At 33.6% G+C, this 26,723-nt stretch overlaps 2 protein-coding genes across 2 annotated transcripts; both read right to left on the bottom strand.

Annotated features, from left to right (window-relative positions):
* Window positions 1-442: 442 nt before the first annotated feature.
* LOC131623940 (cytochrome P450 81Q32-like) lies at window positions 443-11,092 on the bottom strand. The gene is made up of 2 exons (XM_058894940.1): window positions 10,111-11,092; window positions 443-1,277 (listed from the first exon to the last, which is right to left on the bottom strand). Exons 1-2 carry the CDS (start codon window positions 11,011-11,013, stop codon window positions 657-659), a joined length of 1,524 nt encoding a protein of 507 aa, XP_058750923.1. The 5' UTR covers window positions 11,014-11,092; the 3' UTR covers window positions 443-656.
* A 529-nt stretch (window positions 11,093-11,621) lies between these two features.
* On the bottom strand, window positions 11,622-18,143 carry LOC131623939 (cytochrome P450 81Q32-like). The gene is made up of 2 exons (XM_058894939.1): window positions 16,890-18,143; window positions 11,622-12,363 (listed from the first exon to the last, which is right to left on the bottom strand). The coding sequence occupies exons 1-2, from the start codon at window positions 17,388-17,390 to the stop codon at window positions 11,740-11,742; spliced, it is 1,125 nt and encodes a 374-aa protein (XP_058750922.1). The 5' UTR covers window positions 17,391-18,143; the 3' UTR covers window positions 11,622-11,739.
* Window positions 18,144-26,723: the final 8,580 nt, after the last annotated feature.

Here is a 26,723-nt window from a genome sequence, read left to right as displayed (position 1 = left end):
TGTTCATTGTTTATTGTGAGCCACTCTTGTATCGTTTGATGCTAGGGCTGGACTGTTAGTTAAGTCGTAATTGGTTAATAATGTATATTTTTGTAGTTAATACAATTGTGAAGTTGGTTAGTGATACAATTTTATATTTATGTTATAAAATAAATTTGAAAAATATTTTTTTTTAAATAATTTTTTTAAAAGAATAATATTATATTATTAGAAAAATAATGTTCATCATATAAATACGGTGAACAGTATAGACGGTGTAGCATTTAGTATAGAAAATAATGTCAAGTTAGCATAGTTAGCATATACATACATATATATATATATATATATATATATATATATATATATATATATATATATATATATATATATATATATATATATATATATATAATAATAATAATAATAATAATAATAATAAGGTTATTAATAAAAGAGAGTGACAATTTTAAACTTATACTCAGAACATTATCATTGTCTTTATGCCAGCAAATTCATATGCTAAGCCTGACTATATGTTGAAAATTCAACACCAAATAAAAAAAAAAATTGGGTGTTCATTTTTATTTAGTTTATCTTACAGCACATTCATTTATTTTCTTACATATACATTTATTTATTTAATTACATATAATACAACCTACATAATACATAATTTATATATTCGAGAGAAGTTTTACCATAACTTGGCGTGGCCTGCATAAAGCAACCAAAGGTTCAACTTTAGGCATTGTAAGACCAGTTCCTTCGGTCATGTCAATTTCTTCATTCCCAATTCTCTCCCACTCAAAACATTGAATCAAAGACCCTATTGCATTTGCCATAAAACGTTTTGCTAAAACAGATCCAGGACAAGCTCTCCTTCCAACACCAAATGGAATCATATTATAAATCTCACTATCTAACTCACTTTCTTCAAATCTTTCTGGCACAAACCTTGTTGGGTCCACCCATAAGTTATGGTCTCTATGTAAGGTCCAAAGATTCACAAGAAGCATTGTCCCTTTTGGTATATCAAAACCACAAACATTGCAATCATTGGAGGACTCATGTGGTATTAATAATGGAGCCACGGGATATAAACGAAGTGTCTCCATAATTACCTTTTGCAAGTATTTTAGTTTTAAAGCGCCTGATTCATTCATAAGTTGATCTTGATGCATACAAGTGTTTATCTCTGTCATAACCTTATTCATTTTTTTTGGATGGTTGAGGAGAAGTGAGAGTGCCCATTCCATAGTTGTAGCTGAAGTTTCAGAGCCAGCTACAAGCATTACCTGCATAATTATTTTGACATATCATGTGAATCGTTAACAAAATATTTTTTTGTCTGTGATTATGTATACTTTTTATCACCCAAAAACTAACTTTAGAAGAAGAAAACTCAATAAATTATTGTTACAACTGTAAATTAAAATACATATAAAGTTAACATGCTTATTCCATGATAATAGCCACTACAATTAGGAGTGGAGCTTCACTTTCATCTTAACAAAAAAAAAGTTTTACAAAGGAGAAAACTTACCTACAATTCATTAGGTTTGGTTTATATTTTTTGTTAATAAAAATAAGAAAGTGTACTTTAACATCATTTAAGGAGTGGAAATAATATAAAATTGAATATGTGTAAGAAAAAATTATACGTTTATCATATTTTCATTGAAAAATAGTACAAACCATACATAAGAAATTGTATCTAGGTATTTTCCTTTACAAATAGTTATCTAGCTATTTGATCTAAACCTCCACCATTATTCACATTCTTCAATGAGATATTCTTGATGTATAAGTTTGACCGGTGTTTCCTTAAAACCACCAGTCTTTTGAGTTTGGGCCCATTTGTTTTGACTTTTTAAAAAAATGATTTTATACAGTTTTTTTTTATAAAATCTTCAAATGAAAATTTGATTTGAATAGTTATTCTTAAAATGTGATTTAGGTATTTCATCTATTTATGGGGAAAAAATTGGATATCAAAATTTCAAAAAATTACTTAATTTTGAAACTATTTCAAATAGATTTTCATAAAATCATTTTTGAAATACAACTTTTTGAAAAAGTTGCGATTTTGACTAGCTTTTGATTTTCAATAATATATGTTTATGTCATAGGATATCAAAATTAGTGCTTCATTTAGAAAAAACAAATTCAAAAAACTTGTAATATTTTGAAAAACAATTTTATAAAATCTATTTTCAAAAATACAAAAAAAATCCATTTTTTAAAAACTGAAACAAACAGACCCTTTATTAATTACCTTGACAAACACATGTAGTAGTTTTTAGTTGTTTTATAACTTCTTTGAAGTTTTGGATTCAAATGTTGGTATTCTCTAGCAATCTGTTTGATTACCAAATGAGTACATGTAGTAGATTTTAGTTGTTTTATAACTTCTTTGAAGTTTTGGATTCAAATGTTGGTTTCTCTAGCAATCTGTTTGATTACCAAATGAGAATCACATTTGACTTGTCTATGATCATATGGTTTAACCATGCTTTCCAAGATACTAAGTCTTGTAATCATAGTATTGACTTTGACTTAATTATTTGAAAAACTAAGGATGTACATGGAATTTGAATTTCCAAACTCTCCTATTAGGTTTAATTATAACAACTTCATTTCTATTCTATTTTATTTTTGGGTTTTAAATCCTTTGAACATCGGTATCCCAAGCTTGACGGTGAAATCAAGATCTATTTTGGATATCTATTAAACTTGTAAACAAAGATTATGCTAAAAAGTCTGTCAGAGTCAAGCCCTCAATAACTCCAAGACTTTGTTTGAGAGTTTAGAGAGGAATGAAGGGCACAGTTTTGAAAAATAAGAAAGATCGGTGAAAAGAATAGAAAGATTTTAGTTGAGAGAGTTTTGGAGGATTTGTTTCTCTTCATAATACCAAAAACCTCTTAATTTGGGGAACTAAAATTTTGTATTGGAGGAGAGTTTTGGAGGATTTTAGAGGATTTAGAAAAATTGTTCAAATATAATTTTTGTTGTTACAATATCTCAAAAATAAAAATAACATTAATGATAATCATTATTTTATCAGTCTAAACAATTTTTTTTCTTCAAAAAATATTAGAATTTTATCTATATTAAAAAAAAATCAAAACTCTCCCTTCCTCTCCCCTCAAAACTCTCAAATAAAGTCCGAGTTTGCTTGCATGAGAATGAAAAAAAATAGTTAATTTTTTTCTTATTTTTTAAGAGATTTACTTTATAAAGAAAGATAAGTGAATATTTATCATAAATATATTTTAAACTTTAAGAGTATTATGAAAAATATAGTTAAGTTGAATAATTTATTTAAATCCCCAAGACCCTCGTGTAATATTTGAGTTTTTCTCATTTTAGGAGAATTTTAGAAATTATATTAAATGAGGATTTTGAAAGGTTTAGATTAATATTTTAAATTCAATCAATATTGTTATAATCTTAAAATTAAATATTTTAAAATCTTTCTCTCAAAAAAATGAGTTTTTTCTTCTATGCTTTTCTCCCTCCAAAGCCCTTAATTTCTCTCCATTCTAAATTCGTAAGAGAGCCTTAATGATAGACATTTTAATGTAAAAAAATTAAGTTGGATGGCTGATTTAAGAAAATTTCTTTGGCCACCTCCCAACCTTCTAGTCCACCTCTGGTGAAAAACCCAAACTACCCCTAACTTCGGAAATGCATTTCCGAAATGCAAGAAAAAGGTGTTTTCGGAGATGCCTCTCCGAAAGCGCCTTTTTTTTTGAAAAAATTGTCTTATTTCGGAAGTTCATTTCCGAAAACAGCATTTCGGAAGTTCATTTCCGAAATACTGCGCATTTTGCAGATTAAGCAAAACAACCCCCTCCCCCTAATCATTTACCCTAATCTTCTTCCAAACTCAACCCCAAGAGATTTTTGTGCAAACCAGTTCCAAGCTACCTCAAAGGCTCCATCTACTTGCTCTATTACATTCAAAAGTCCTCCAATCTATTCAATCGGTAAGCATTTTGATTTTAAGATCTATGATTAAAATGTATATTAGGGTGTTTACAAATAGCAAAAAATGTATTAGGTTAGGTTTATACTGATATTTAGGATGTTTAGAATGTGTAGACATAGGTTTGATGTTTGGTTTAGGGGTCTGCCATGGAAGTTGCAGAAAACTTCCTCGCAGGGGTGTTTCGGAAGTTCATTTCCGAAAACACCTCCATCCCAGTTTCGGAAATGAACTTCCGAATTGTATCAGAAGTTCAATTTTTTTAGTTTTTTCTTTTGTCTCGCATATTAATCGATTTCAATTGTTTACAGGAACATGTCAGGCAACCAACCAGCACGCATCAGACAGGGTAGGGAGACCCAGACTCCGTCGGCTAGACGCGAGCGGGCGGCGGCGCAGCTGGCGTCGACACAGGGACGGGGGCAGGGCCGAGGACGACGTGTGCGAGTTCCCGTGAATATGGGAGAGGGTACATCTTCTTCAGGATCTAGGAGTCGGCTGGCTCGGGTATCTTCTTCCCGTCAGCGAGAGGAGGAGGAGGAGGTGGCGGCAGTGCCTTACCACGAGCCGGAGGGGGTACCAGATGTTGACCCTCCAGCCGGGGAGGAGGATGAGGAGGAGGACAGCTATCCGGGAGGGCCCTTTGACACTTCCGTGCTGATTAACTACCACGATCACGTCGCTCGGCGTATCTGGGAGGGAGAGGTATTTTTTATAATTTAACCGTTTATAATTTAGACGTTTATTCGATATTTTCTTAACGGTCTATTTAACATACGCTTTTGTTTGTTTTTTTGTAACAGGAGAGAGAGCCGTTGAAAATGGTGAACCACGCCCGGAAGATTTTCAGTCTGTTTAAACCAGCAGCTGAGTGGTTTAACGACCATGTGCGAGGTTCAGGGCTTAGCGGGCTCTGCATGACGGGGTACACCACCATCAGCACCGGCATGTAGGGGGCATTTGTGGAGCGCTGACACAAGGAGACGTCCTCTTTCCACTTGCCGGTTGGGGAGATGACGATCACCTTGCATGACGTGCAGTGTCTTCTCCACCTGCCGATTAGGGGGCCGCTGTTGCACCACTCCCGGATCCAGAGGGTCGAGGCCATTGAGTGGATGACGCTCTATTTGGGCATGGAGCACGAGGTTGCTCACTTTGAGTGCGTCACGACATCTGGGCCTCATGTCCGGTTCACCACACTGAGCTACTATTTTGAGCACCACCTGGACGCAGCGGCCGATGCCGAGCAGAAGGGTGACGAGCTATTCACACACTATCACCGCGGCTGCGCTCTCCGGTGTTGGTACATGCATGTGGTAGGCGCTGCATGCTTTGTGGACAAGAGTGCAAGGTACGTCGACGTGACCTACCTCCGCTACTTCATGGACCTGGATACCGTTCACCAGTGGAACTGGGGGGCAGCTACTCTGGCATACCTCTACCAGAAGCTGAATGAGGCCTCCAACTGGAGGACGAGGCAGTTGGTCGGATCCTGCACACTACTTACGGTACGTTTTATTTTAATACATTATCGTATTTATTTATTTATGTTTTGTATTTATTTTTAATACATTATCGTGTTTCTGTTTCAGAGCTGGATCATCTCCTACTTCTCCCGCATCCACGGCTTTCACATCGATCCTGCGTACGTGGACGCCATGCCCAGGGCCTCCAGATACGTTCTCCAGAGGGGGAACGATGCGATGAGACCATACCGTGGATACTTGGACCGCACGATGCACGACGACGTCACCTGGAGGCCGTTCAGCGACTACGCTCAGATTGTCCCCTTTGACGGCATTGCTCTATATTCAGGCTGGCTGGCATGCGGGACTACCATCATGGTCCGGTATCTCCCTGAGCGGTGCATGCGTCAGTTCAGATTCGTGCAGCGGATACCCAGGTCACCCTTTGAGGCTGCTCCCGACACAGTGACCCGAGTGCAGCTCACTGCCATATGGGAGGACTGGCAGCATCATGTGGTACCGCAGGAGTACCGTCTCACTCGGGTCACACAGGACTGGCACACTGAGGAGGGATACGTCACATGGTTCTACCGGGTGTCACATCCTCTTCTGAGACCCGACGTTCCCGACGCTCCTAGGCCAGCACACGAGGAGATCCTGGAGAACCAGCAGGCCGAGGGTGACCACGCCATTGATCTCATGCCGATCTGCCAGCGGATAGAGATGCTTGGGCCGGACGCGTTGGATCGAGGTGTCGTTCAGCAGGGCGGTCCAGAGGCAGTCGCCGTGATGGAGATGATCGTCACTGATGCGGGTCGGGCGGTGACATACAGGCGGCAGAGGAGGTCCTAGGGAGAGAGGGTTAGGCACACCCAGTAGTGGTCGGGTTTATTTATTTTTTGTTTTCGGATTGTATCTTTAGCACATTATTATTATTATTTGGATTTGGTTGAGCTTGTATATATATATATATATATATATATATATATATATATATATATATATATATATATATATATATATATATATATATTTTTTTTTATCATATTAGTATTTTCACCTTTACATGTCGTTTATTTTATTTCCCGGTTTCTTTTAATTAAAAATACGAAACTGTTAAGAAAAACATAAAAAAAATCTCTATTTCTGCATAATTCGAAAGTGCATTTCCGAAACCCCTCAAAATCTGAACAAAGGTGTTTTTGGAAGTTCATCTCCGAACACACCCCCATGAGGTGTTTTCGGAGATGCACTTTCGAATTGTGGAAATTTTTTTAAAAAAATCAAAGCTTCGGAAGTTCATTTCCGAAGCAGGGGTAATTTGAGTTTTTCGCGGGAGTGACCCCCATAGGGAGGTGGCTAAAGAAATTTTCCTAATTTAATTACCTGGCCTTAATAATACATTCCTATTGAGTAAATACATAACTATGTCAATCTTACACGACAGTACGACACCAAAACATCACTATGTAATAAATAATATTCATGTTTTGTACAGGAATAAATAAGGATAAACATTTTTTTCTCTATAGGTGTATATATATTCTCAACATCATTCAAGATATGACTAAAATAATATGGCGCTCTTTCGGTTCCTCCATATCTATAATATATACTAGATGTGGCCCTCTTCATCATCTAACACACTCTTTCTTTTTCTATTTAATGAATTGTTCAATGTGTACTTTAAGAAGCACTTAACTAACTCGTCCTAAACAGTATGTTATGCTAGTTAAATTATAATTTGTCCCTCTTTATTGAAAAGAGAGTGTTGCTAACACTTCTCTTATAGAGAATTCTTGAGTCTAGGTTAGAGATTCAAATAGTGGTCTACCCTAACTTTATGACCAAGGAATGTGGAGATGATAGGATTTGGTATTCTTAGAGTTGGGGGAGAGTGGTTTTTCCACCCTTTGATTGAACTTTTATCAGTTAGTCATTGCGGGCCACGTCATCACCCATATTTATTGGGCAAGTGGATAGCAGAAACCCAATTCAAACAGATTCATGGCATCTTTCGGACGACCATTTTGCTCATTTAGGCGGCCCCTGACATTGCAGGATAGCTCGCCCCTCACCATTGCACCTAGCCTTCATTCTTTCTCAGATACTACCTATTCTTAAGGTCCTAATAAAATTATATTGTTGTAGATAAAAAAAATTACATATTAAGAAATTTAACTTTCAGAATAACGTTTACTATATTTTTATCCTATTTAATTCTTATGTTCTACGCCAATTTTTTATATTTTAAAATTACTATTTCCTTTGGTGTCATATATAAGATAATTGGTCTATATATTGTCAAGATACATTAGTTATTTAATAAATCTAAAAAATAAAATTTTTCTTATAAATAGGAACAGAGGAAATATCTAGTACTTCAAACACACTTGAGTGAATAATCTTCAAAACCATGCACACTTCAAGTTAGTTAATGCGACATCGAGGTATTAAAAATAATTTTTAGCAGTCACCAAACTTGGTTAATGCAGTGTAAAAACTTGGTTAATGCAGTAATAAAGTTGGTTAATACAATATCCAGGTATTAAAAATAATTTTTAACTGTCATCAAACTTGGTTAATGCAGTGTAAAAATTTGATTAATGCAATAATGAAGTTGGTTAATGCACGTCCAGGTATTAAAAATAAATGTCCGTACATGAATAGTATTCGTCCGTACATGAACAATATCGTCCGTATATGAACAGTGTCGTCCGTACATACGGTGTAGGTGTAAGGATTGGTGTAAGAATAGCATTTTTGTTTAATGAATTGTTCAATGTGTACTTTAAGAAGCACTTAACTAACTCGTCCTAAACAGTATGTTATGCTGGTTAAATTATGATTTGTCCCTCTTCATTAAAAATAGAGTGTTGCTAACACTTCTCTTATAGAGAATTCTTGAGTCTAGGTTAGAGATTCAAATGGTGGTCTACCCTAACTTTATGACCAAGGAATGTGGAGATGGTAGGATTTGGTATTCTTAGAGTTAGGGGAGAGTGGTTTCCTCCCTTTGATTGACCCTTTATTAGTTAGTCGTTGTGGGCCCACATCATCACCCATGTTTATTGGGCAAGTGGATAGCAGAAACCCAATTCAAATATATTCATGGCATCTTTCGGACGACCATTTTGCTCATTTAGGCGGCCACTGACATTGTAGGATAGCTCGCCGCTCACCATTGCACCTAGCCTTCATTCTTTTTCACATACTACCTATTCTTAAGGTCCTAATAAAATTATATTGTTGTAGATAAAAAAAAATTACATATTAAGAAATTTAACTTTCAGAATAACTTTTACTATATTTTTATCCTATTTAATTCTTATGTTGTACGACAATTTTTTATATTTTAAAATTACTATTTCCTTTGGTGTCTTATATAAGAAAAAATTTACATATATTTATTAGATAATCAATGTAATTGATCTATATATTGTCAAGATACATTAGTTATTTAATAAATCTAAAAAATAAAAATTTTCTTATAAATACGAATAGAGGAAACATTTAGTACTTCAAACACTTGAGTGAATAATCTTCAAAACTATGCACACTTCAAGGCATGTTCTAAGTCCGACAAATATTTGTTGGAAGTCACCAGATATGTGGAAAAACAATAGTTGCTTAAAAAAATAAAAGATATTAAGTATAATCAGTGTTCTAAAAATCGGATCGAACAGTCGGACTGATTGGGTCGGGTTACTGGTTTTGTCTGATTCGCGAATATGCTATTGAATTGGTGAGAACCGGCCAACACCGGAAAAAATCGATGAACCGGCGATTTTAGAAAATCGATGGTTTAAATGCATGATTTTTTTCGTACAAAATGACGTCGTTTTCATGATTTTTTTAAAAAAATATAATTAAAATATAATTATACTTTATTCAAACGTTATTTGAAACAATTTTCCCCTGATTGCAATTAGACCTGATTTAAAATTTATTTAAATTTATATTTTGTATTATTTTTAGAATTTGAATTATATTTAAAATTTAAATGTAAAGAATAAACATGTGAAATTATGATATTTTGAAATTTTAAAATTTTACAAGTGTTGTGATATTTTTTATAGACTGAGTCATCCAGTTTGACCGGTTTAATAAATATATAGTATTCTAATAGAGACTGATTTATTTAACTGATTTAATCTGATTTAGTAATGCGGTTCGATCAGTGATCCAATAATACAATCAATAAATCAATAACCCAATATCTTCACTGATTTGATGATTGATTCATTTTTTTTAAAAAACTGAGTATAAATCAAATGTCAAAGATACTATTACTAATTGAGTTATTAATTAATGTTGATAAGAAAAAAGTTATTAATTAATGTAGTTCTTTATATAAAATGATCACCATGCACACTATAGATCTTGACTTCCTAAACGATGAGTGTCACCTAAAAATGCAATGTGTTCTAGTCCTATTCACACAATAATTACATAAGTATTTTAAAAGACACGATTGTCTTTTGTAGGGTCAAGCAAATCGTACCATATCATATATATTAATTAACAACTTATCTATTTGACTCTAATAACACTCATACACAAAATAAACACATTAACTATACTATTAATCATTTTCAATATATGAAATTTTCAATTAGATTTATAATTAGCGTGCAAGAAAGAAAGTACTATATAGTTAATAATTCTCACCAGAACAACACCTTTCACAATCTCCTCTGTGTAGAATTCCGGTTCCTTTTGTTGCAAGTCTAACATAACATCAATCAACGTCATCTTTCTTTCTTCATTGCTCCAATTTCTTCTTTTCTCATCAAGTAGCTTCTGAAGAAAGGTATCCATCTTTTTCATCAACTTCACCATCTTCTTTTTCTTCCCTTGAAAATCAATCCATTCTAGTATTGCAAAAAAATCATTCAAATTCCCACTTCCAAGAAGCTCTATATATTCATTCATCAAAATTTGAAACTCTTTTCCTCCTATGGCAACATCATCATCTTCACCATAGTATCGCTTCCCAGATATCACTCTCAACATGATGTTGAAAGAAAGCTCTAAAGTTTTTGTTTTGAGATCAACTTTTGACATTATTTCTCCTTTGCACCCTTCAAATATTTGCTTAATCAACAATTTCACTTCATCTTCTCGAACTTTCGTGAACATGGCAAGACGATTGGAAGAGAAAAGTTCGGTAGTTGTTAAACGACGTAGTTTGCGCCAGAGTTCACCGTAAGAAGAAAACCCTAATGTTGTGTTATTGTAGTTGAGATATTTTCCAGCAAGTGTTACGGAGCGATTTGCGAATGTTATGTCATTGTTTGACAAACATTCTTCTACTGCGGAAGGTGAAGAGACGACAAGGATCTTGCGGGTTCCGACGTGGAGGAAGAAGATGTGGCCGTAGGTTTTTGTGAGGTTGTGGAGACTTCGATGTAAGGGTTGTTTGATGAGGTGGAGGTGGCCTATGAGTGGTAAAGATGGCGGAGAAGGAGGAAGGTTTTTGTGGTTGGATTGTTTCTTTTGAATCAATTTCAAAAGGATGAGGAAAGTTAGGAGGAAGAGTGAAGTGGGTATCATCCATTTTGTTTCTTCCATTTAGTGTTTGGAGCTTTCTCTTTCAAGTTATGAGAAAGTGGTCATATAGTTTGTTTTATATATAGATATCTTGATAATTGGGTTGACAATTTTATATGATTATCTTATCTCAACGAGAACCACAAATATGTAATTCATCATACACTTTAAATTTTTCTTACAATAATATGACATATTTATATGAGAATGTGAGAATGAGTCTGAATCATTGGATTTTAAAATAAATGGTAGAGATTATAGGTGAATCTTTTTTTTTCTCTCTTCTATATTTTGAAATAAATGATGTAGGAGAGAGAAAAAAAGATTCACCCATAATCTATACCATTTATTTTAAAATCCAATGGTTCAGATTCATTCTCACATTCTCATATGATATGCCATATATATATATATATATATATATATATATATATATATATATATATATATATATATATATATATATATATATATATATATATATATATATATATATATATATATATATATATATATATATATATATATATATATATATATATATATATATATATATATATATATATATATATATATATATATATATATATATAATAAGTATGACTATATATAAATAATTCAACACCAAATAAAAAAAAATATTGGATGTCGATTTTTATTTAGTTTATCTTGCAATTCATTTATTTATTTTTCACACATATTTTTATTTATTTAATTACATACAACACAACCTGCATAATACCTAAGTTATATATTCGAGAGAACCTTTACCATAGTTTGGCGTGGCCTGCATAATGCAATCAGAGGTTTAACTTTAGGCATTGTGATACTTATTCCTTCAGTCATGTCAATTTCCTCATTCCCAATCCTCTCCCACTCGAAACATTGAATCAAAGATGCTATTGCATTTCCCATAAAACGTTTTGCTAAAGCAGATCCAGGACAAGCTCTCCTTCCAACACCAAATGGAATCATATTATAATAAATATCACTATCTAACTCCCTTTCTTCAAACCTTTCTGGCACAAACCTTATTGGATCCACCCATAAATTAGGGTCCCTATGTAGAGTCCAAAGATTCACGAGAAGTATTGTCCCTTTTGGTATATCAAAGCCACAAACATTGCAATCATTGGAGGATTCATGTGGTATCAACATTGGAGTTACAGGGTATAAACGAAGTGTCTCCATAATTACGTTTTGTAAATATTTTAGTTTTGAAGCGTCTGATTCATTCATAAGATGATCTTCATGTATAACTGTGTTTATCTCTGCCCTAACCTTATTCATTTTTTCTGGATGGTTGAGAAGAAGTGAGAATGCCCATTCCATGGTTCTAGCTGAAGTTTCAGAGCCAGCTACAAGCATAACCTGCATAATTATTTTCACATACCATGTGAATTGTTAATTCAAGATAATTTTTGTGGTATGTGAATATGTACCATTTTTATCATCCAAAAACTAACATTAGTAAAAGTAAAACTAATTAATTATTGTTACAATTGTTAATTAAAATGCATATAAAGTCAACATTGATTATTCCATGGTAATAGTCATTTAACACACGTATATTGAAAAAATATCTAACTATATCAATCTTACACATGACCAAATTCTTTAGACATAATGAATAATATTTAAGTTTAGTACTAGTATAAAATAGAGAGAAACATAATTTCTTCATATGCGTAGATTTAATCTCAACATCATTCAAGATTCACTCACCTAAGCTAGTACATTGCTTTAATTGTCAACCTCATGTGTTAGCAAGCATGTAATTAATGTGAGAATTGGATCGAACTCTATTATGTCAAAGGGTAATTTCTGGTTCGACAGAGAATATACATGAGATCGAAGCTTGTTCGAATGCTACTGTCGAAGACCTACATACTGTAGTCGAAGTATGTTCTAGTATGTGAGTGTCGAAATACTAGGGTTGTTAGTATTTTGAATTGGGCGTGTTTGTAATGTCTAATTGTTTAAGTTAGCTTTTACCATAAGTTAAACTTGTAATGGATATTTGTGAAAAAGCATCATAGTTTAGTATGTTAGGTTTATTATAAATAGCATATTAGTCTCTCATCATTGCATAAGGCAAATCCTAATTTAGGGTGAGAGGGTTATTTATTATTCTTGTAACACTTGTAATTTTGATTTAAAGAGAAAGTAAAGAATAATAGTTATAACCAATTCTTTGTTGTTCTTCTTTCTTCCCATGGTGTTTCTTATTATACTTTGTTCTTGGCATCATTTTCACAACAAATTGGTGCATTGAGCGTGGAGAAGATATCTTCAACAAAGTATGAGATTGAAAAGTTCACCGGAATGAACGATTTCAGTCTGTGGTGCTTGAAGATGAAAGCCCTACTGGTTCAGCATGGTTGTTAAGCGTTGAAGAAAGTGGCAGCTATGGATGCTGCATTAATGGAAAAAGAAAATATAGCCATGATAGAGAAAGCCCACAACACAATCTTGTTGAGCCTTGGTAATAATGTTCTTCGACAGGTATCAAAGAAGACGACGACATCAGGGTTATGGGTGAAACTTGAAAGTTTGAACATGACCAAATCGCTGGTAAATCGACTCTACCTGAAGCAAACTTTGTATTCATTCAAGATGATTAAAGACAGAGTGTTGGTTGAGCAGTTGGATATATTCAACAAGTTGATCCTTGATCTTGAAAATATTTATTTGAAGATCGATGATGAAGATCAAGCGTTATTGTTGTTGTGCGCTTTGTCTAGGTCACATGCTCACTTCAAAAAAACTCTCCGGTATAGAAGGGAGTCTTTGACCTTCGAAGAAGTTCAATCAGCCTTGTATTCTAAGGACATGAACAAACAAAAGGAGCAGAAACCTTCAACTATTGGTGAAGGGTTGGCCATTAGGGGAAAATTCTTGCGAAAGGATGGTAAGTTCGATAAGAAGAAAGGTAAAAGTCAACATAAGTCTTACAGTTGCGAAGCATCTGGTATTCAATGTTATCATTGTAAGAAGGAGGGTCGCACAAGAATGATGTGCCTTGAACGCCTGAAAGATCATATAGGTAAGGATAATGGTAACGCATCCATTGTTCAAGATGATTTCGAATCATCTGATGTTCTTGTGGTTTCAAGCAGTGACTCGAGTAAGGAGTGGATTATGGATTCAGGTTGCACTTGGCAGATGACTCCAAACAAAAACTTGTTCGAAGAATTATGTGATCAAGATGGTGGATCTGTATTGCTGGGAAATAACAAAGCTTGCAAGATTGCAGATGTTGGATCTGTGAGATTCAAGCTCCATGATGAGTCAATAAGATTATTGCCTGAAGTCAGGTATGTTCCTGATTTGAAGAGAAATTTGATTTCTATATTTTCCAATGAGAGAAAATTATCCTAAGAGTCCTGAAGGGGTCAAAGAAAGTCTTGAGAGGCGCGAGAAACAAGGCTTGTATACCATTGAGGCTGAAGTTGTAAGTGGTTCGACAAATGTTGCATCCACGAAATTTTTGTCGAAGACATAAAATTGGCACATGAGATTGGGCCATGTCAGTGAAAAGGGTTTGGTAGAATTGGGGAAACAAAATCTGCTCGGTGGTGACAAAATCGAAAAGCTGAAATTTTGTAAACCAAGTGTACTTGGAAAATCTTACATAATTAAGTTCAACAAAGGCAAACATATAACACATGGATCCCTTGATTACATCCATACTGATCTTTGGAGGCCTGCAAGGTGACCATCACATTCAGGAGCGAGGTATTTTCTATCCACAGTAGATGATTATTCCAAAAAATCATGGATATTCATTCAAAAGACTAAGGATGAAACTTTTGAAAATTTTAAAAGTTGGAAGACTCTGGTCGAAAATCAGTGTGGCAGAAAGGTCAAGAGGTTTAGAACCGATAATGGCCTTGAATTTTGTAATGATGAGTTCGACAACTTTTGTGCTACCTCTGGTAATGCAAGGCACAAAACTACTGCAGGTACTCCATAACAAAATGGTTTGGCTGAAAGGTTTAATCAAACTATTTTAGAGAGTGTTAGATGCATGTTGACTAGTGCTAGATTAAAGAAGATGTTTTGGGCTAAGGCTATTTTGACAGCAACATATTTGATAAACAGATGTCCTAAGACACCTGAAGAAGTTTGGTCGGGACATCCACCAGACCTCGACAAGCTGAGATTATTTGGTTGCGTAGTCTATGCTCACATTAGGTAAGACAAGGTCAAACCTAGAGCTCTGAAATGCATGTTCATGGGATACCCTGAATGAGTAAAAGCTTGTAGGCTATGGTGCCTAGAGCTAGGTCACAAGAAGAGTATCACCAGTCGAGATTTAGTTTTCAATGAAGCTGAAATGACTTTTAAGAAAACTGATGATGTTAGTTGAAGTGCAGAAATATTTAACGAAAAGCTGGAATAAGTAAAGATTTTTGTTAAGGTGGAGCATGTTAATGCTGAATTTTATATCCCAGATAAAGTTGAAGAAGAAGCAGACGATGCTAGGGAAGTTGAGGAAACCGTCGATGACTACCTATTGTCAAGAGATAGGTAGAAAAGAGTCATCAAGCCACCTCAGAGACATGGGTATGCATATCTTATAACCTATACCTTAATCTCTGCAAATGAGGTTTTAGACGAAAAACCTAGAAATTATAAGAAAGTTATAAGGAAGTAACCTATCATTTTAACCTACACTTATATATACTCAATAAAAATTAAAAGTTTTAATATTAATAATATACATTTATACTAATTTTAATATAATTAAGTCTAAGTTGGTAAAAAAAGAAATTAACTTTAATGTATAAAACTCAAATTAATTTTCTCATTTTTTTATAAAAATAATTCATAAATTATAAAATTAATAATATTACATATTAATGATATAGATCAATATGGATTATAAAAAAAAAAAAAGGCTCTTATAGAATATTTTCTCTTAGAATTCCTCCACACTACAATTTTAATTTATAATTGACTTTCTAATGATAGTAATATGCACACTTTATTTTTTATATTTTAGTTTATATTCATTACATTGGCAGAATTCTTTGAACTTCAACTTAGTTTTAGGTGTATGATATTTTTTTTCTAATAGCAGTTAAATGAATTTCTAACTGTTATAATTTTTTGCAAAAAATAACTACTTTTACTATTTAAAATAATTTTGTTTTCTTCGTGTCTTAAATCTTTGTTACTATATGTATATGCTATTTTGATATGGTATACAATTATTTCTTCTTTTTTTTAAACAATATTCAAAACTCTTGAAAATAAAAACCAAAAATATATTTAGTTATAAAAGTAATTATATTTTTTTCTATTCTTTTTATTACATCTCAAACAGATAATAAAATAAACTTTTACAATTATACATGTTGAAAATATTATTTTACACATAACAAATTATAAACAATTAATTTTCAAAAAAAAATTATGTAAAACTAAACTAATTAAAATTATTTTTGTAATAAATTATTTATATATATTGGCTCTAATAATATTCATACACAAAATAATCACATTAACTATACTATTAATCATTTTTAATCTATGAAATTTTCAACTAAATTTATATTTTATTAATTAGTATGCAAGAAAGAAAGTACTACTCCCTCCGTTCCTTTTTAAGTGTCGTTTTAGCAAAAAGCTTTTCAACCAAGATAGTGGATTATTAGAGTTACTTTTCCTATTATATCCTTATTTATTTTTCTCTTTCCAAATAAATTCAATCATACACTCACTTTTTCCAATAACTAATTGAAAAATTTGAGGTGGAGTTATTGAGAAAATAAGGGTATAAATGACAAATTATAACATTAAATTATAAAACGACACTTAAATAGGAACAAAAAAATTCTTCTAAAACGACACTTAAAGAGGGAGTAGTATATATAGTATATCATTCTCACCAGAATAACACCTTTCACAATTTCTTCCGTGTAGAATTCTGGTTCCTTCTGCTGCAAGTCTAACATAACATCAATCAACGTCATATTTCTTTCTTCATTGCTCCAATCTCTCCGTTTCTCATCAACCAGTTTCTGAAGAAAGGTATCCATTTTTTTCATCAACTTCACCATCTTCTTTTTGTTCCCTTGAAAATCAATCCATTTCAGTAATGAAAAATAATCATTCAAGTTTCCACTTCCAAGTAGCTCTATATATTCATTCAATAAAATTTGAAACTCCTTTCCTCCTAAGGCAACACCATCACCTTCACCATAGTATCGTTTCCCAGATATCACTCTCAACATGATGTTGAAAGAAAGCTCCAAAGTTTTTGTTTTGAGATCAACCTTTGACATTATTTCTCCTTTGCACCCTTCAAATATTTGCTTAATCAACAATCTCACCTCTTCTTCTCGAACTTTCGCGAACATCGCAACGCGATTGGTGGAGAAAAGCTCCATAGTTGTTAAACGACGTAGTTTGCGCCAGAGTTCACCGTAAGAAACAAACCCTAATGTTGTATTATTGTAATTGAGATATTTTTCAGCAAGTGTTACGGCAGAATAATATCACTTCCTCATGTCAGTACTCAGTTGCAGATTGCAGATATTCTTACCAAGGCTGTTCCGCGTCCACGTCATCAGTTTCTTGTTAGCAAATTGATGCTCATTGACAAGCAGCATCAATTTGAGGGGGATGTGAATAGGAATTAGTTTAAATGTAATTATTTAGTGTAATTACCGATATAGCCCTGTAACCTTTATATATACGATAAATAATAATGAGAAAAGTATGAAGCCAAGAATTGTTGACAAGCACTTGATTTGAAAGCTAACATGAAGCCAAGAATTGGATTTGCGAATGTTATGTCATTGTTTGACAAACATTCTTCTACTGCGGATGGTGAAGAGACGACGAGGATGTTGCGTATTCCGGCGTGGAGGAAGAAGACGTGGCCGTAGGTTTGAGTGAGGTTGTGGAGATTTCGATGTAAGGGTTGTTTCAAGAGGTGGAGGTGGCCTATGAGTGGGAAAGATGGCGGGGAAGGAGGAAGGTTTTTGTACTTTTGTTTCTTTTGAATCAATTTCAAAAGGATGAGGAAAGTTAGGAGGAAGAGTGAAGTGGGTATTATCCATTTTATTTCTTCCATTCTGGTGTTTGGAGCTTCCTCTTTCAAGTTATGAGAGAGTGGTGATATAGTTTGTTTTATATATATAGATAAATAGTTGATCTTTGTACTTGGGTGGACAGGTTTATATGGTTATCTTATCTACAAGAGAACCTCAAATATGCATTTCATCATAAAATTTAATTTTTCCTTACTACAATAAATTAGCATTTGGTTATTTGCAAAATATTGTAATAAAAAAAGAATTAATTTTATCAATAAATTAGCATTTGGTTATTTACAAAATACTCTTAAAAAATAATAATTACCAATTTTATGGAATTATTTGTTTTAATTATTATTAATATTTTATAGTAATAAATGTATATGAAATAATAATGTTTATAACTTTAATTAAATTATACAAATAAATAACAATTAATAAAATTTTAAAAACCAAACAAGACTACTTGAAAAAAAAAAAGACATTTTTGTTGGAACAATTTCTTGTATGCATGTGACAATTATGCAACTGATGAAATGTTTATTATTATAAAATAATTCATTCTAATGACACGGTTGTAGAATTTTACATAGTATTTTTTTCTTTTTTCTTTTTTTTTTATAAGTAAAATTGTATTTGTTTTCACACCACTATAATTTTCAAAATTTAATAATAATTGATTTTTTTTATAGGCAAGGTGATAGAGGTATCCGACATGATATCCTTTTTGTTGGATATGGAGTTATTCTAACTTCTTGCATGGTAGAGCTTCATGTCTCCACTCTATGTCTTTTTGGTGGAGATCGTGTATTTAGGTGGCAAAAAGAATGATCCTTCGGACAAGTTTTAGGATAATATTCACCACTATAAAATAGATTCTTCGTAGTAGAATATTACAAAGGCCTTCAAATTAATTGTAGTAATAAATCGTTTTTGGATTTTTTTTTTTATTTACTAAAAGATATTTGATTACGGTCATAGTTAAAAACTGTAGTGAAATATACCAGAAGTGACGGGGTTCGGATTCCAGCTCAAATAATTTTCCTTTTATCGCACAAAAATGAGTTTGACCTTGTATATCACCACAGTTTTTTTAGTCAACTTTGGTGTAAAGTTCAATCATTTCATCACAATTCGTCTTACCAATCCTAACACAAAATTATCTCTCGCTCGATACATAATAGTCATTTTTCTCAAAAGAAAACCCTAACATCTATTTCACTCTTCTCTCTCAAAACAAAACTCTAACATCTATGTCACTCGTCTCAATCATATTTAAACCTTAAATTTATGCATCAATTTCATCTTCCTCAGACCTATTTCTACTCGTCTTCTCCAAACTTATGCAGTGGTTTCATTTATGTTTCAAAATATTTTTATCTATTATTGTTTAGGTTTCAATAGGTTGTTTCATAATTTTTTGACTTGTTTATGTTTCTGTTTATGTTTTTGCTTGTTTTGACTTGTAGGTATGAATGGATGAATGGAAAAAATTAACGAGCATGAAGCTAAAGTGATCGCAACAAACTTGTGTGAGCGCTGCAAACTTATGGATTAACACATGTTTGCTGCTCTCACTTTAGCTCCATCCTCTTTTCCTTTCATTTTAGATTCCATTATGGGACAAGTACGTCTCTGACACATTTTTTGAGTTGATGTTGTTATTGTTACATATAAAAGTTGTATGTTGTTTAAGGTTTATTGTTGATGAATGTTGTTATTAATATTTATTTAAGATGAGTTTATTATATCTTATGTGGTTTTAGTGTTTTTCCAACACCTTATTGAATATATAATTTTTCGGATTGCATTAGAAAATTATAATACGATATATAAAGTTATATTTGAAAACAAGTTACACGTTCAATTCTAGACAAGAATCCTATAGCCCATTAATTGCATTTTACTCTTTAATAGTGAGAACTTGGTTTAACGCTTGTAATTTTTCAGCCTCCCCTTCCTTCACTTCTAATTTAGTTTGCAAAATAAACTAGAGGTGGAGGAAGGGGGTTAAAGAACAAAGAGCATTAAAACAAGTTCTAACACTTAAAGAGTAAAATGCAGATAAGGGGCTAAAGAATTCTTGTCTTGCATTGAACGTGTAACTTGTTCTTCTAATATAACTTAATTTGTCATATTAGAATGTTCTAGATTTGATTGAAAGATAATATGTTTAGTGAACATTAGAAAAATAAGCATTCTATATTATTTATAATAAACTTAGTATATATATCACAACGGTTGTTTGACGTAACCGTTGTGATAGTTAACGCGTTTCTTGATATATAATCATGGTCGCGCGACTGTGGTGGATATCATCATACATAGAACCACCATTTACCTCACAATGGTTGGTCAGACGTTGTGGTATCCCTTTTTTAACCGTTCTGGTATCACTGTAATAGTGATTGTCAAGAATGTTAAATCTGGTCTCCTTACTAAGTTTTTGAGTGATATTTAGGTGGGGGGATATTCCTTTTAGAGTTAGATTCCCTTGTCTTTTTTCTATCTCCAAGCAGAATGATTGTTTTATATGGGAGGTTGGTAGATGGGATGACCAGTCTTGGATTTGGGTTTTAAGTGGAGGGGAGTTCGTATTTTTTAGCATGAGCATGTGTTGATAATTGATATTCTCCAAGTCGTCGGGGACTTTATTTCTTCCTCGCAATATAGTAAGTGGTGGTGGCGCCTCTCCAAAGATAGGTCTTACTCAGATGCTGCTACATACTCTTTTCTTCTCACTTGTGAGTTTCCTAGTGATCGTTAGGTTTCGTTAGTGGAGGAGGTCCTTTCTTGTATCTAAAGTAGTAGCTAGACCCCCCTCTAAAGAAATCATGTTCTCATGGCAGCTCCTAGAGGATATGATTCCTACCTGAGATAATTTACTCAAAAGTGGGATTTTTTCATTCCAGAAGGTCTCACATGTCCTTTCTGTTCTAGAGCCCTAGAGTCATCTGCTCATCATTTTTTGACTGCGACGTAGTGTTTATGTTTGGTATAGTGTTTTTAGATGGTTAGGTTTGTCTGTAGTTTTACCCATAGATGCTCTGATTCTTTTTCAAATGTTTTTACCTCTTAGAAAAACTTCTAACTAAGAGGGTGTCTTATGATTTGACATGTTATTGTCTGTTCAGATTGGAAATCTCAAAATGATATAGTGTTCTCGAATAAATCAGTGCCTGTGAAAGACGTGGAAGACATGAGTATTGTTGGCTTTACGGTGGCAAAAAGGGTTGCCCGCCCTACCCCACCTTAAGCCTGTCAAAAAAGGGGTGAGGTGGGAAAACCCACCAAATGAAATTGAGCTTAAAAATCTAGCTCGCCCCACCAAGGTGACGGGTTGGCGGGCGGCGGACTTGTCCGCCTACTTTTCTTTAATCTCTTTTTCTTTTTTTAATAAATTAATAAACGTTTTTACATTTCAATGGATAAATTATACTTAACATAGTTTGAGAAATTTAACATAGTTAGTCATTTAAAACTTAGTACTAGTACCCAAGAGATTTTGTTGTCGTAATCTATACAAGTATTACATGCCACCGTTGAATTTTATCTATTTAGGTTTACCTCATATCTTATTAATTGAGATGAATTTGAAATTGAATTTTATTTAGACACCTTATCCTAATAAATGGTCTAATTTTATTATGAAGTTTAAACAAAAATATTTATATTTGAATTTTGGTTTTTGGCACATGTTTCAAATTACAAATGCTTTTGATTGTGGTATCTTGTTGAATTTGAATTCTATGACATTGATAATGTTTGTTTCACCAAAATTTGGTAACCATGAACTTGTGATGTATTCTTTTTCTTCACTTAGATCTTCACATTTATTTTAGTTATTTTCTTTTGCTGTTCTTGTTTTGAAATATCAGCAGAGAAAGAAAATTCAGTATATAACTTGTATTTTCCCCTAAACAATATTTGACGAATGAAAGGTGGCTAGTTGTTGCTTGGTATTAGAAAAGTTGTCATTTTGCAAATGGATTTTTTTTAAGGGAATTCAGAAGAAGGAAGATACTGAAAGTTTAATGAAACACAGGAAATGGGAGGTTTGAATTGAGTTTCAAGATTTAACACTTTTTAGAACACCTAAAAGATAAATTAAAGGATAGCATAAAGGATAAAGAATTTGGTTCATCGTTTACTAGGCTACTTCCAGTCTTCCCAACTCAGGTGATTCGCCTTATCAACAAGGACTTAATCCATTCATCAAAAACTTTTTATTACAACCATAAAGATAACTTGTGTAAGTATTTTCGAGACTTCTGACTAAACCTTTAGCCCCCAAGGAATCTTAACCAATCTTGTTAAATATTTCAAAGAGTTGTGTTATAAAGTGCTTCTTAACAAGTAGATACACACAGTTACAATACAATGATAATTACAAAAAATGAAAGTTATGAAGCTTTCAACAATTATAACAATTTTCTTTTTTATGTTGATGCTCTACTTTTTGTGTTTCTCTCTTTGAATGGATTTAAATTTTTGTAATTGATTTATTTGTTATGCCTTTTTCTTTTTCTTCATTTTTCCATAGCTTCAAACACTCCTTTAAATAGATGAAAAATAGATCTGCTAGAGGGTGAAGATGGAATTTCGAAAATTATAGTTGCATTGAGACGTTGAGTAGTTCAGTAGTAGAGTGGCGGCAACAACATCGTGGAAGGTGAGGATGTGACATTTTGCAAAAGTTGGTACTGATACAGTCCTTTATCCTCTTTAACAAGTAAGTGGAAATGTTGATGATTTGAAATTATTTTAATATTTCCATACTAACTTATTTTGTAGTAATCTCTTTCAAACATAGGCTTCTGATAGAGTTGAGATGAAGCTTGTTCAGAGTCCAGAGTTACTAACTCTATTCACTTCAAACTATTTGAGTCAGAGGCTTCTGGTAAACTTAAGATGAAGCTTGATCAGAGTAGTCTTTCGTGCTTTGAGAAACATCGAGTCTTCAGATTCTTGATTTATTAGAGTCGATTTGGATAAACTTTGTTTAGTAGATGACTTAATACTTTGTAGAAGCAGATTTGTCGCTGTAAACACTTCTTTCTTTGACAGTTGATAGTGTGTTGGGATAGCCCAGATTGCAAATTTTTTCCAGTTCATAATCTAGATCTACACTTGTCCAAAGTCCATAACTTGCATACTCAGAATCCATAATCTTTGAAAAAAGTATCTCCACACTTAAACAAACAGTTAGAGTACAAAATTATTCTTCATACAAAAGAACTTGTTATCATCAAAACTCCATGAATTAGTTGATGAACCAAAATTGTTCCAACAATCTCCCCCATTTTGATGATGACAATACCATGTATTTTGATGAACAATTCTCCTTTGATAAATGAAAAATATTTAAAAACATCAGGGTTGGGTTTGTAAGCTACCCCAGAGTTTAAAACTTATTAAAATTTTCAACTTCAACAGAGTGAGGTTTTCAAGCTCCCCTTGTGAATAATATTGAACATTTTCATGACTACTTCAGAGTTAGGTTTGCAAACTCCCCCTAAGAGTATCATTTAGAAAAAAAATTATAATTTCGAAAATTTAATCAATATGAATGTTCCTGGATTAATCAATATAAAAGATGCATGGTAGTTTAGAACAATAGAGTTAGGTTTGTAAGTTATCTCTGAGTTTAAACATATTAAAAAAATTAGTCTCATTAGAGTGAGGTTTGCAAGCTCGCTCTGAGAACATGAAAATTTTAATCAGAGTTAAACGTGCCAACAATCAGAGTCTGTGCCAAGTAAAGAATATATCAGAGTTTCCACAAGATATATCATATGTTTCAGTCTAGGGCCACACGTCAAAACCCTTCATCAAAACATTGCATCGACGTTAATGCTTTCCCATTCCCTTCTATCGGGGGCTACACAAGAATCCCTCACAATAAAACTCTCATCCATTAAGTACAAACAGGGGATTATGGGCAACCATTCCAGGCTTCTCACAAGGCTTGTGCATAAAGGCTCGATTTCAAGCACCACGAGGTAAGACGGGAGGAACGGGTGTGGCCTCTCTTGAGCACAAAACATGTATTTCAACCTTCTTCTAACTTCCCATCATTAGTGTTAGTTCTCTGGTTTTAGAGTTGGCTTAATTTTTGTAAAACAAATAAAGGAACTTGTATGTATAAATATATAAGAACATCAGGTACAACAAAGAATCCCACTGAAATGATAAAACATGTTATGTTGGAGCAATTCAACATCTGAAATAACATGTCACATGGGATGTTACGACATCATGCCTAGCTGAAGTGAAGAATTAAATATATGTGATTTAATTACAACAAAAGATTGCAGAATATTTAGGGATATTATGCAAATCAAATAAAGGCGTGATATATTATATGACAGATCTGAAGAATCAATATGAAGATTTGAAGAATCATTCAGGTGAATCAAATCAGACAATTGAAGATTATATAGTTTATAATTATAGAGATATTCTTGGAAACTAACAGATTGAAGACCTTGATTGTAGCAAAAGTTACTGCTATATTGGAACAGCAAATTTACTGTGATTGAAGGCCCAAATCCAGTTGGGTATAGGCTATAAATAGAAGACTTTGTAACCTAGAAAAAGAAAACAACCACCGAGCATTAGAGATGTAGTCATTAGGGTTTGTCAAGGTAAACCTCCCGGCCTGTGGGAAGGCTACCTATGTGATCCTCGAAGCCTGTAGGCAAGAGGAGTATTGTTCTTGGAGGAAGCGTTGAAGTAACTCTAGGTCTGTGGTCATAGTCAAGGTTCTTGGCTAAGTATTATCATGGAGGTATGTCTTCCAAACCTTTAAATATTTGAGACTAAAAGGAGATGGATATTAGGCCATTGCTATAGCTCTTGGGACTGGAGAACTGTACAACATCATTGTGATGATTGGAATTGGGATGGGGATATTCCATATCTAGGGAGGACCTAGGTAGAAGGGCCATTGGGTAGGGATTAAGTGAGGGGCTACTTGGGACTAGTTTAACTCCGAATTAATACCGCTGATAGTGGACTTCATTCCTGGCTTGGTATGCCCCTAGAGTAGGTGTGATTTCACCGAATTGGGTTAACAATTTCTGGTGTCTTTTATCTTTTAGTTTGGCATAATTCTGTGTATAATCTTTGCAGATTGTTCTTGACAAATCACATGTCTCGACATCTTTCACGACATCTGAATCTGTTACGCCAGAATTTCAATTGGTTTCAGAGCAGACATCCTGTTCTATCTCTGGATGAGATCCTAGGAAGATACTTTCTGGTTCAGCGGGGAAGGTTGATGATGAGAAGATATATTGATTAATGATATGTACATTATCCCTAGAAGTGGAGGATGGAGGGTGTTAAGCATCGAGGGCATTGGTATGCCTCCATGAGGGTTTGATTTATTTTCAAACTCAAGGTTGTTCTGTCGGTATATGGTGAATAGGTGTAAAGCTTTGTGCCTAGAAGATGATGAGGAACTAGTATGGAAATTCCGCTGCATGGTATCTCTTTCAAACCTGGTTCTTTTCAACATTAGGGTTTGATATCCTCTGAAACTGCACTCATGATAAGGCATGAACAATGGTGTATCAGTCAAAGGAGCCAACGATACTTGAGTTCTGGTCTCAAGTCCACTCATAAAGGCACTTTTGCATGGCTGATAGGTTGCTTCTTCAAGAAACATAGAGAAATATTGAAACCATACAGGCTGGTCTCAACAAGAATCTTTATATCTCTTGACTCCTTTCAGGAAGTAACCCTTACTCTGGCTATTTGAAACATAGCTGGAACATCTGAACTATGGTTGTTCGAAGAATAATATCCACAGTCACATGTTCAGATATATGGAAGGATCTGATGTTCCACGACATGTTGGGAAATTACTTCAACAAGTATGCAACTACTGGTTTAAGAAAAGATGTTTTGGGTGCTAAACAAAATATTATGATTATTTTTGTTTGGAACCTACTCCTGACCTAGAAGAGGAGACATATGACTTGTACATGTTGGTTAGGACACGATCAACCGATTTCTTACCAGTATGTCAGTTTATTTATGGCCAAGGTGTGAAGGTGTGCATTAGTAGAGCTCTTGAAGAACTCATAAAAGCATCACCCCCGAAGCCCTAATGAAGGATAAGCTCATAACTGAAGAACTCTTTGGATCAAAGAAACCAGATGGGTGGAATATTCATCTCTGAAATCAAAGGATGTGGATTTTCCAGCGTCTTCGTGAAAAAGGTTCTTTAGTATGGATTCATTTATGTGGTGCTCTTGCATAATGAATTGGTGGTAGTTCAAGGAAAATCATAGATCCTTGCAATGTGAAGAAGTAGACTCACTCTAAAACGGTCTACAACTATTCAGAGGAGGCGGCTTAGACTGGTGGGAGTGGTGACTTAGTCTACTAAAAACTCTGAAGAGATGTGAGACTCAATGTCTTAACATCATGGTCCCGAGGATTTATTTTCCTCAAAAGGGTGTCGCAGTTGTGTTTTGTCAATAGAATAGAGGTTGTCTACTCAAACTTGATTCCCTGATTAAGTTTATGAGAACATTGAACTCTTATTGTGTTGATATACGATTTCTGTCACAAAGGATCATCTGCTGCATCAAAGTATCAACTCAAGTTTGAAGGTTGAGAGGTATCTGCGAGTTGGAGTATTGTGTTCATGAATAATTCAGTTTCTTTCTA

The sequence above is a fragment of the Vicia villosa genome, unplaced genomic scaffold (assembly GCF_029867415.1).
Source record: "Vicia villosa cultivar HV-30 ecotype Madison, WI unplaced genomic scaffold, Vvil1.0 ctg.000089F_1_1, whole genome shotgun sequence".
NCBI lineage: Eukaryota > Viridiplantae > Streptophyta > Magnoliopsida > Fabales > Fabaceae > Vicia > Vicia villosa.
The sequence above is the reverse complement of the archived record's forward strand: the minus strand, read 5'-3'. Positions and strand labels throughout refer to the sequence as shown.

Bases quoted from the DNA above. Each gene is read 5' to 3' on its own strand.
- LOC131623940 (XM_058894940.1), bottom strand. From the start codon at position 11,013: ATGGAAGAAACAAAATGGATGATACCCACTTCACTCTTCCTCCTAACT. The intron at 1,278-10,110 runs GTGAGAATTATT...ATAATTATGCAG, and splicing joins TTGTGAAAGGTGTTGTTCTG to GTAATGCTTGTAGCTGGCTC.
- LOC131623939 (XM_058894939.1), bottom strand. From the start codon at position 17,390: ATGGAGCTTTTCTCCACCAATCGCGTTGCGATGTTCGCGAAAGTTCGA. The intron at 12,364-16,889 runs GTGAGAATGATA...ATAATTATGCAG, and splicing joins TTGTGAAAGGTGTTATTCTG to GTTATGCTTGTAGCTGGCTC.